Here is a 12,262-nt window from a genome sequence, read left to right on the forward strand (position 1 = left end):
GGTATATGATACTATGAGTGGGCCCCTATCAAAAATTTGTTTTTGGAGTGATCATATAGCCTTTCGGTAGAACGTTGTTGTACGAGAAAGGCAGAAAAGTATTTAAAAAAAAAGTTATAAATGGGGTAGTCAGGGCCTGATTTATGGGGGAGCCGGGGGGGCCGTGGCCCCGGGCCCCCACAAATCTTAAGTACCAAAACCAACCATTTTTGTATATTTTTGGGCCCTCACATACCGTCGGCCCCGGGGCCCCCTTCCGGCTAAATCCGGCCCTGGGGGTAGTATATAGAAGGACGTGCTTTATTTTAACTGAGAATTTTGAAAATAACTCTAAAACCCTAATAATCATCGGAATGATTTTCTACAGCAAAAAAAAACTGACTGGATTCTCCGTCGAATGCAACTTGTTGCCTACCACGGTTGCTTAATACGGGAAGTGTGTATTTTATTTTTGTATACACACATACTTACAGACACCTTCGAAGTCGAATATTATATAAAATAATAGATCTACGGGCCTTCTTTTTTTGGTTCTAGGCTTTACTAAGCACATCCACTGCTTAGCTGCATTTTATTTTTTCTTTTTTCTTTATTTAAGAGACAACCAAGCTGCATTATTTCCCGATTAAATGCGGTTTGTGTAATAAAATTTAGGGCCAGTTGGCTTGAATTGTTTTCAAATCTTCGCTTAAAGTATGGAGTGATTGCCTGAATGAAAAACAAACACCAAGTAGGGGAACGGTTCGGCACTTCATCCTATATGTCCTATTTCCATCCCATCAGAAACAAAGCAATTAAAAGGAATTTGGTCTGTTTCTTATTTTTGTGATTTTTTTCACCCTTAAAGTAAGCACGCGTGTTAGCAAAAAGCAGCGACGAGGTTGGTGCTGTATTTATTTGTTTTGCGATGAGATGAGTGAGATGAGTGAGATGAAAAACAGACCAGTTCCCCTAATTGAAATGATCGAGAGTAGAAGTACGCTCCGGTCCGAAAATTGACGGCGGCGTTTTCGGCGTCACGTCGGTTGCTATTTCAGCCGGCGGCGGCGTGAATCGGCGTGCTATTTTTTGGTGATCATTTCTTAAAAATATTTTTTCGATTTTTTTTCGGGACATATTCAAAACCTCTCCTTTTGAATATGTCCCGAAACATTTTAGATACAGTGAGAACATTTTAAATACCGTCGAAAAAGATTAATACGGAAAATATTTTCGGATTTTCCACGGGAAGTACTTTGAAGTTTTCACGAGAATTTGTTTGGATTTTCCAAGGAAGCTCTTTTGAATTACATAGTAAAATTGTTTGGAATATATTCCGCTGAAGAATCTTCGGAATTCACATGAGGAATGATTCAGTTTTTTACGGAAAATTGTTTCAAATTTCTTCAGAAAATTGTTCAGAATATCCACGAGGAGATGCTCGAAATATCTATTGAGTATTATACAGAAATTCACACATAAAATTCTTTGAAATATCCGCAAGAATCTTTGAAGAGTTTTCACGGCAACCTCTCTGATTTTTTTCAGAGAAATACTCCGAAATTTTCACGAAAATTTCTTCAGAGTTTCCGCAGGAGATTGTTCTAAATGTAGATTGCAACAAAATATTCTCTGGATTTCAACGAAAAATCGTTCAAAATTTCCATAGAAAATTATACAGAACTTTTTTTTTATTTATATGGAAAATTCTTCGGAGTTTCAACGGAAATTTTTTGAAGTTTCCACTAAAACTCTTCAGAAGCATTTGTGCGCAATGTCCAAAATTTTATTCCTACCTTTGGATTTCCGCGCCGACCATTTAGTGCCAGACTCAGCGACAAGGGGATAGTTTTTGAATTGGATTTTTGACAATTACCGACAATTGGTTGTGTGATTGGACATTTGTCAAAAAATAGAGCTTTTAGCTGAAATTTTTTATTGACAAATGCAAGTTTTGACAGTATTATTTATGTATAGTTGAAAAACATGTACAAACGGGCTTTCGGGGAAGCCCGGGAAGCCGCCGCTGAAGACAAGTGTCAATGTTTTCAACGACGAAACGAAAAGTTTCAAAAACAAAAGCAATACACAGGATTCTGTTTTAACACGATTTTTTTTTCGGTAGTATTTTTGATCCTGTGACTTCAATTCACCACCAAAATCTTCGTCACATGTTAAAAAAAAAATCGCATGATAATGGATATGCGTTAAACATTTAGGATGGGTGCAAAGTTGTGAAAATGTAAATCGTGTAAAAACACAGTCCAGTGTATTTAAACGGTAAATTTTAAAAGAATTGCTGTGTATTGTCTATAATAAGTTCTTCAGCAATTCCACTGGAAATTATTAAAAGGGTAAAGGGTCGTCAGGCAATAAAACATTCGGCAAGAAGCAATTTGGCCAATATGATGGGTTAGGCGGAACGGTTAGGGGCTTTTCATATGCCACGTGGACAGTTTAGGGGGAAGTGGGTGTATGGCGAAAATTTTTGAAAATTTATATGAGCAGTTGTCCATGCTGGGGGAGGGGGATATTTTGAACTGATCAAAACCTGTCCTCGTGGTATATGGATAACCCCTTATTAGATCGAAAACAGTATGGCCGAAAATTTCGTTTAGCCTAAGCGTTTGTCCAACAGGTCGTTTGGCCGAAAATGCCATTCGGATAGAATGTTCAGCATTTTCGGTAAAACCTATTTGGCCAAATGAATCATTTAACTAAATGTCCAGTTTGGCCGAACGACATTTCGGCTTTATGTCCATTTGGGCTTAAAGACGTTTTCGGCCAAAAGGGTGTTGGTCATACATTAAATTCGACCAAACACCTTCCGGCCTTGTGGCCTCCTCCCAAAAGTCAGTCGGCGGCCACATAGCCGAATAACACGTAAAGCCGAAAGACATCTAGCCGAATTTCGTTTGGCTCAATAATACATTTCGGCACCAACATTTCAAACTGCTTTTGTAAACAAAAGCTTCTCACGTCGCTGGTGGGCCAATTTTAGCCCATCCATGCAATACAACACCACTGATGGAAGCAGCGAATCTTCTTCTTTTATTAAATGACGATGGATTGCATGGGTGGGCACAAATAGGCCCACCAGCGACGCGTGACGCTCTTTTTTACAAAAGCAGTTTTACCCCTATGCAATATTGGTGCCGATTTGTCCGAAACGATTCTTCTTCTTATTGGCATTACATCCCCATACTAGGACATTACCGCCTCGCAGCTAAGTGTTCATTCAGCACTTTCACAATTATTAACTGCGAGGTTTCTAAGCCAATGTACCATTTCTGCATTCGTCTATCATGAGTCTAACACGATGATACTTTTATGCCCAGGGAAGTCGAGACAATTTCCAATCCGAAAATTATCTAGACCGGTACCGGGAATCGTACCCAGCCACCCTCAGCATGGTCTTGCTTCGTAGCCGCGCGTCTTACCGCTAGGCTAAGGAGGGCCTTTTCCGAAACGTTTATTAAATCGAAAATGGCTTGGTTGAAAATGTCATTTGGCTGAAAGTGACATACAACCGAACGAAACATTTGGCCAAACTGTTAATTTAGCTTAAATAATTATTCGACCTAACTCGTCTTGGCGGAAAATTCAGTTAGGTAGAAATGATCGTTTGGCAGAAAGATCGATTTGACCCGAAAATGTTTCTTCTACCAAACACATTCAGACAAACGACTTTTCCGACAAAATGATTAATACTATATATGATAGCCCTGTTTGTCTGTCCGGTGACTAGCCAAACAGACGCAGAACGCGGGGAAATTCTAACAAAAAATAAAATATTTGACACTTCAATTCTTTTTTACTATCAGATGCGGAAAACAAAACCAGTGACAACCTTAGACAACCAGAAAAAGCATTTGATGATAATAAATGCTCAACTAGTTCCTGATAATCATCATCATCATCAACCGAATGACGCTTTCGGCCGGTTGTCCATTTGGACCAAATTGACCATTTAGACCAAATAGACCATTTCGACCAAACGGCATTTTCGGCCAAACGGTTCGCCCGAACGACAGAAGTGCAAGATTGGACGCGTTCATATTAAGACGGAAAATAGTCGCGTGATCCGAGTTCTTGCATTGTGTTGCCGATGAGTAAATGAATTAGCGCAAGATTGGGCGCATTCGTTTTGTAAATACACACAAAAAACGAAAATTGTTTTAATAAATATTTTCAACTTTACATTTAAAAGTTGTTTTATTTTCTTAAAATTAAAAGTTTATTTTTTACTGTCAAAGTGAATTTATGATTTTAAAAGTTTTTTTTCTCCAGTGCAGAGTGTGAATTTGAAAGTATTTTCTTTCAGTGTTAAAATGTTAAAAATGTCAACACAACCTATCAAAAACAAAACTTTTTGTGATTGTGTGGTTCAGTCAAGCATCCATCACAAATCAAAACATCAATAAAAGTTTTGATTGAAAACCGCGTTTTTCATGTTTTCTTAAATTGCTAGAGTTTTCCAGTCATTTAACAAAAGGTAGGTCTTAAAAACTGGGAGCAACAATTACAAAGAATTCTGATTTTATTGCTCATAAATATTATTTACTTTATCTAGGTTTTGTGGAGGTGTCGTTTGAGCGATGATCAACCGTTATCACGCAGATCTACCGTTTTCACCAGGTTTTCACGCAAAACTATAAAGTGTTTATAGCGAATCATAAATTGGCGCGGGCTGCTTCCAAAATAGAGTAAGTTTTTAATCGAAGGCTTCCAAAAGTGTTTTCTCGACCGGTAACTAATAATTTGTTTTCTCTTTTATCCAGTTCCTCTCATGGCTTATCGCGGAAGGAATCATTTAACCCCGACTGCGATACCAGCAGGAAGTTGAATTCTCTTCTTGCCCAGCAGATATATTGACCAATGGTTCCTGAATGGACCTTTGCTTTAAGCCTCATATCACTGGTCATACTCCACTAATGTTTATTCATATGATCTGTTTCAGTGATATGGTCCCGATAAGTCTCATGTCTACCAGCGATTCGGCATAAATTATGCATCGAGATCGGGAGATTTACCGTCATAGCATCAATCGGAAGGAGACAAGGAAAGGCCGGCAATGGAAAGATCCGGGAAATTTAGAGTCGAGATTTTGTATAAGTCAATTGCTATGTAATTTGTTTATTTACAATCCGTCAATTAAAATAATTCAAAATATATCCTAATATTATCTTGACTTGATTATTTCAATTTTAATAAAAACCCAATAATAATAAGGACATCGTCATTTGAAACAAAAATATTTCACTTTTATTTTTTACAGTGAATCATTTTTGATTTGACAGTACAAAAACTTTTAATTTCAGAGCGCAATGCCACTTTTGAAGCATGGTTGTTCCAAAAGCTGGCGTACTTTTGTTCTGAACATATACAACTCTCTACGAAAAAGAAGCAACGCAACTTTTTATTTTTACCAACGGTTTTTTTAATTTTACTAACGATTTTTCTTTCTGTGTAGGACCCAAAGTAGTCTCGAGGTCTGGGTGCATTATGCGTTGGATAGTAAATAAATTAGTGAAAGATTGGACGCGTTGTCGACAGTTTGCATATGCTACCAGGCGTGCATGGTGTACCTTATTTCTCTTTGAGGGACAGTGAAGTATATTGAATTGTATTTGGAGGATCGTGCGTTAGTGTTACGGCTGGCCTTCACAGTTTGCATATGTTACTGGGCATGCATGGTGTGGAGAACGCGTTTGATCGTGTTCATGCTCGGTTCTTAGACACTTCATACGATCCGATATTCTTGTGCTTTGTGCGGTCGAGAAGTAAAGCAATTGGTGCGCGTTTGGTCGTGTTCCTGCTAGGTATGCAGGTAATTAGTTCTTTCTGCTTTGTGTGGACGACAAAAAAACTGGTACTGTAAGATCACTTAAGTGAAACTTACACACTAAGAATGCTTGAACGATCCCAGTCAGCCATTCAGTTGATTCTTGGTACAAATTCGCTGATTCTGGTCAACCACGGAGTAGCAACCATAGATATGTTTAGTCAGTCAAAGCACCAGCTAAACTAGCAAAAGGTTCGGCCGAACGACATTTTCATGCAAAAAGGTTTGGTCAAGATTGGCAGAACAGTCCTTCTCCGTTCAAATTTATTTTAACGGCCAATTGGTTTGCTCAGTCATATGACATATTCGGCCAAACAACTTTCGGTCTTTGGCCTTCGGTTAAATGGCTTTCTGCAAAACAGTCCTTCTCCGTTCTCCTTTGTTAACGAATAATTCTTTAAGTTTTTACGCTTTACGAAATTTTAACGGAAAATTTTATGAGATTTTCAAGGAAATCATAAAAATTTTCACAAAAAAAATCTTTGGAGTTTAAACGTGATACCAATCTGGAAGATCTACGGAAATTCCATTAGGTCTTCGAATTTTTTTTACGGACTTCTACAATCCTGTGAACTTCTACAAATTTGAATCGGCGTGAAAATTTTTAGATTAGCGGGGTGATCAAATTTGAGTGGCGGCGCGCCGATGCAAAAATTTCGACGGCGTGGCGCGGCGGCGGACACCTCTATCCGGGAGGTAGAAAAAATGGCTTCAAGTTGACTGGATGGCCTCATATATCATATCTAAGAAAAATACACAAACTCGATTATGGTAACTATCGAGATATAGCACTCTTCGATACCGCCTACATAGTATTCTGTCGAATTCGGTTTAGCAGAATGCACCAGTTGGTGGGCACCTTTATCGGTAAACATATTTACTATACGACACTTTAAGACTTTTAGACAGCGTACGAAAAAAGAATGAACTGATGCACACAATGCTAGCAATGCTGTTCTAGCTAGAATAGCTTCCAAGAAAGATGATCTGGCTGATTCGTGTAAAGCTTGAAAAATCCAAATCAAGCGTCAGATTTCGGCGACACATACGATTTTTGCAAACATTTTCTAAGTGTTTTCGAGCATCGCATGCTGTAAAATAACTGTTCAAATTAATTTAATGCAACGCGTATTTAACGTTTTAGTTACCAGAAATTCGAAACGAGACTTCAAACCTTGGCGTGAAACGTACAAATCAACATGATCTACAATCTCGGTGAAATAGCAATCGGTAGCCTACCATAAGGCCGTTATAAGCATTCCCATGTGATGTAATCAACATCAAAGCAATTAGGCATGTAAAGTTTGAAATAATTAGCATTTTTGGACTGTTTTATGAATATTAATTTCTTATGAAGTTATTTATAGTTATAAGTTTCAACCGTCGCCCAAAACTTCTTGCAACCGACTCAGAATGTTTCTGTTATACAAATTCATAGTTAAAAATAGAAGTCAGACGATAATAACTAAACCAACCTGGTGCCCGCGTTGTCAGCGGAGCCTGATTCTGTGTGTTGGACTTGCCGAAAGTAGTCAGAGCTGATGAGCTGACGCCAAAGAGCACTATCAGAACCGCGAACAGTGTACTTATACTTCCACAGCGTGTCATTTTCTTCAAGGCACCCATTTTTGCTCACTTATTCCACTTCTTGAGGTATTTAGCGTTGAAGGCTTCAGAACGTCGAATAAATAGCCTTGATCCGTTCCCTGTTAACGAGAGGAAACACTAATTGGACGGCTGCAGTGGCACCAAAATTGCACACCTCAATGTGCGGTTCCCTCGACTGATTAACTCACTCCGACGGTAGTACGCGATGAAAGACCGATTTGACCGCGGTTTACTGCTCCTCAAAACCGCAAACCAAACTCGTCATGAAGCAATTAGTTGCTGGCAATACTAAGTAGCAGAAGTGCAAAATGTTTCCACGACCGAACGGCAACAGACGTTATTTTGAAATGAGCCGAGGTTTGCCGAGACGACTAGCTACAAGTACCCCTCCGGAAAAGCGGAGAACGCCTAGTCCTTGTAGATCGTCGTCGTTGGTATGCTTCGGTCTGTTGGTGTGAATTTCGGAGCATGTTTCGGCGAATGATATCATAGAAAATATGCAATTAGAATAAGTTTGGGAGGATTTTTTCAAGAAAACGTTGTCTAACCAAAATACCGATTCCTCTGCTACACAGGACGTGGGCATAAATGAATCCTTCGGCACGCTAACATTAGGGCGCTGTAACTCACTGCGGATGAATCCAAAGTTTGCAAAATATATAAATTTGTTTTAATTTTTGCAATTTATCAAATTCACTAGATTTACTAAATTATTCATCAAATTTGGATTATTGCATTATTGTGGTCAAAAATGTCAATTAGATGTGGCAGAATTATAAATTTTTACACAGATAGAAAAATCCACTGAAATTTACGCTAAAAATCATGCACATAAATGGAACGTCATTATTAGCGTACTTCCACACGAGATGTAGCCTAAATGTATACAATATTTGACGTGAATCGTCAATATTGCATACAAGTTGTAAGCAATCTTGCTAGGAAGATGACCATTTCAGCGTAGAATAGCGTAAATTTCCGCATGTCATGTTTTACGCGCTGTTTATTTTTAATTATTTTTTTCTGTGTATATAACTGTCATGAAATTCAAAAATGTTTTCAAAAGCATAATATTTGGAAAAAAATGTAGCCTAACTAAATAAATAAAATCATATTATCCATGGTATTCAAATATATTTAAATTTCGAATCTATTGCCGTACCCTACGATTAGCAGACCACCTCCAAAGATTGCGTGTTGGGAGCCATATTTCGCGCTCTTCGTTTTCAGCGAATGAACGAAGAAAGCCTCAGTCTGCTGCAAGCGGAATAAGCCATCCTTAGCTCGAGGAGCCGACGACGATGACGACGACAACTAGCTGATGGCTGCCGCCTTTCCTTGGGCGCAATATCGGTATGTTCGCGTGTTTGTGATTTACGTTTGAATTTTCGCTACTTGCACTCGCTTGGACGATTGGCTGAAACGGTGTTCCGTCGGGAATGATGTTCTTAAAATATAGAAACTCATGAAAGAGACTGTTTATGACAGCGGATTGTGTTGTGCTGTCAAACTTTACAATGACTGCAATTGAGAGATACAATTGACATTGGCTGTGTTTTCCGCATACTGGCGGCGGTAGTGCGTAAATTCCTGACGTTAATGTTTTGCATCGACACGTGGCTCTCGAATAAGTAGAATGATTGTCTTTAGTCGTTCGTGATATTGCAGTCTCTTCTGTTGCATCCATTTTCAAAGCAACGTGTGATAGATTGATGATTTAAAACCAAGATTAAGTTTCCTTGCCTGGAGACAAAACAAAATTTCTTCAAGCGGACAAATTCAAATCATATGACTATACAATGTTATACTGAGCAAGGAAGTGGTGGGTTTTATAGTTCCTAAAAAAATACATGACATCCAGAGTTGAAGATGTGACATTCCTTAGACTAGTGGTCAGAATCATTTCATTTGTTTAGTCTACATCTAAGTTGGGCGTTTGGCGAGCTGGTGGTTCATTCTTCGCCTCCACACACCGTCTGCACACCGCCAAAGATGGTCCTGAGCACCCGTATCTCGAATACTCCGAGTGCTCCTCCTCCTCGAGCATTGTCCATGTTTCATGTCCGTAGAGGACAACCGGTCTTATAAGAGTCTTATACATGACACATTTAGTGAAGTGGCGAATCTTTTTTGACCGCAGGTTCTTCTGGAGCCCGTAGTAAGCCCGACTTCCACAGATGATACGCATTCGTATTTCACGACTAACACTGTTATCAGCCGTTAGCAAGGATCCGAGGTAGACAAATTCCTTGACCACCTCGAAGGTATCCCCGTCTATCGTAACACTGCTTCCCAGGCGGGCCCTGTCGCGCTCGGTTCCGCCCACAAGCATGTACTTTGTCTTTGACGCATTCACCACCAGTCCAACTTTTGTTGCTTCACGTTTCAGGCGGGTGTACAGTTCTGCCACCTTTGCAAATGTTCGGCCGACAATGTCCATGTCATCCGCGAAGCAAATAAATTGACTGGATCTGTTGAAAATCGTACCCCGGCTGTTACACCCGGCTCTCCGCATGACACCTTCTAGCGCAATGTTGAACAACAGGCACGAAAGTCCATCACCTTGTCTTAGTCCCCGGCGCGATTCGAACGAACTGGAGTGTTCGCCCGAAATCTTCACACAGTTTTGCACACCATCCACCGTTGCTTTGATCAGTCTGGTAAGCTTCCCAGGAAAGCTGTTCTCGTCCATAATTTTCCATAGCTCTACGCGGTCTATACTGTCGTATGCCGCCTTGAAATCAACGAACAGATGGTGCGTTGGGACCTGGTATTCACGGCATTTTTGAAGGATTTGCCGTACAGTAAAGATCTGGTCCGTTGTCGAGCGGCCGTCAACGAAGCCGGCTTGATAACTTCCCACGAACTCGTTCACTAATGGTGACAGACGACGGAAGATGATCTGGGATATCACTTTGTAGGCGGCATTAAGGATGGTGATCGCTCGAAAGTTCTCACACTCCAGTTTGTCGCCTTTCTTGTAGATGGGGCATATAACCCCTTCCTTCCACTTCTCCGGTAGCTGTTCAGTTTCTCAGATTCTGACTATCAATTTGTGCAGGCAAGTGGCCAGCTTTTCCGGGCCCATCTTGATAAGCTCAGCTCCGATACCATCCTTACCAGCTGCTTTATTGGTCTTTAGCTGTTGGATGGCATCCTTAACTTCCCTCAAGATGGGGGCTGGTTGGCTTCGATCGTCCGCTGAACTGACGTAGTCATCTCCTCCGCTGCCTTGACTTTCACTGCTTGTACTCTCAGCGCCATTCAAATGTTCCTCGTAGTGCTACTTCCACCTTTCGATCACCACACGTTCGTCCGTCAAGATGCTCCCACCCTTACTTACTTGATACTTAATGGGCCACAGCTTTTCGATAAACCTACGCCGAATGGAGTATCCTTCTTCACTGGACTCGATCCTGGGCCAATCGTTTCCAGTCGCCCTGAACATTGAGCGCCCTCAGGTCCTCCTAAACTGCAAAAAGCCATCGTGTACGCGGCCTTCCACGAAGCCTGCGGCCTCTTCCTGGTTCTCAATTAAATATTATCTTCGCTTGACGTTCTTCCGGCATACGAACAACGTGACCAGCCCACCGTAGTCTGCCGTGTTGTATAAGCTTAATAATATCCAGCCCTTTATACACCTGGTTTATTTATCATCAGACTAAGGCCGGAGTGGCCTGTGCTGCACATAAAAGACTTCTCCATTCAGCTCGGTTCATGGCTGCACTTCGCCAACCACGCAGTCTGCGGAGGGTCCGCAAGTCGTCCTCCACCTGATCGATCCACCTTGCCCGTTGTGCACCTCGCCTTCTTGTTCCCGTCGGATCGTTGTCGAGAACCATTTTCACCGGATTACTGTCCGACATTCTGGCTACGTGCCCGGCCCACCGCAGTCTTCCGATTTTCGCGGTGTGAACGATGGATGGTTCTCCCAACAGCTGATGCAACTCGTGGTTCATTCGCCTCCTCCACGCCATCTGCAACCGTCCGCCATCTGCAACCCACCATAGATGGTACGCAACACTTTCCTTTCGAAAACTCCCAGTGCGCGTTGGTCCTCCACGAGCATCGTCCAGGTCTCGTGTCCGTAGAGAACTACCGGTCTTATAAGCGTTTTGTAGATAGTCAGTTTGGTACGGCGGCGAACTCTATTCGATCGGAGCGTCTTGCGGAGTCCAAAGTACGTACGATTTCCAGCCACTATGCGTCTCCGAATTTCTCTGCTGGTATCGTTATCGGCGGTCACCAGTGAGCCCAAGTACACGAATTCTTCAACCACCTCGATTTCGTCACCACCGATAGAAACTCGTGGTGGGTGGCTCACATTGTCTTCTCTTGAGCCTCTTCCTATCATGTACTTCGTCTTCAACGTGTTGATGACTAGTCCAATCCGTTTAGCTTCGCTTTTCAGTCTGATGTAGGCTACCTCCATCCTCTCAAAGTTACGTGCCATGATATCAATGTCGTCGGCGAAACCAAATAACTGGACGGACTTCGTGAAAATCGTACCACTCGTGTCAATCCCTGCCCTTCGTATTACTCCCTCCAAAGCGATGTTGAATAGCAGACACGAAAGAACATCACCTTGCCGTAACCCTATACGGGTTTCGAAGGGACTCGAGAATGCCCCTGAAACTCGAACTACGCACATCACCCGATCCATCGTTGCCTTGATCAACCGTATCAGTTTATCCGGAAATCCGTTTTCGTGCATTAGCTGCCATAGCTGGTCCCGATCGATTGTATCATATGCGGCTTTGAAGTCGATAAATAGATGATGTGTGGGCACGTTGTATACACCTGGTACAATTCGTGATTCATGCGACGCCG

The 12,262-nt window shown here is 41.4% G+C and overlaps 1 protein-coding gene and 1 long non-coding RNA gene across 3 annotated transcripts in view; one reads left to right on the forward strand and one right to left on the reverse strand.

The window, feature by feature from the left end:
• Nucleotides 1-7,778, reverse strand: part of LOC134227763 (uncharacterized) — a 70,732-nt gene extending 62,954 nt beyond the window's left edge. Inside the window, exons 1-2 of one of the 2 annotated variants that reach the window (XM_062709450.1) lie at nucleotides 7,621-7,757; nucleotides 7,300-7,549 (exon numbers count right to left, since the gene is read on the reverse strand). In XM_062709450.1, coding sequence (XP_062565434.1) covers nucleotides 7,300-7,450 — 151 coding nt within the window. In that variant the 5' untranslated portion in view covers nucleotides 7,451-7,549; nucleotides 7,621-7,757. Of the gene's footprint in view, nucleotides 1-7,299 lie in introns of both variants that reach the window. The other variant, XM_062709442.1, reaches the window with a different exon arrangement.
• On the forward strand, nucleotides 4,348-5,161 carry LOC134218187 (uncharacterized). The gene is made up of 3 exons (XR_009981279.1): nucleotides 4,348-4,474; nucleotides 4,553-4,685; nucleotides 4,761-5,161. It is a non-coding gene; the product is annotated as an uncharacterized LOC134218187 (long non-coding RNA).
• Nucleotides 7,779-12,262: the final 4,484 nt, after the last annotated feature.

The sequence above is a fragment of the Armigeres subalbatus genome, chromosome 1 (genome assembly GCF_024139115.2).
Source record: "Armigeres subalbatus isolate Guangzhou_Male chromosome 1, GZ_Asu_2, whole genome shotgun sequence".
In the NCBI taxonomy this organism is placed as follows: Eukaryota; Metazoa; Arthropoda; class Insecta; order Diptera; family Culicidae; genus Armigeres; species Armigeres subalbatus.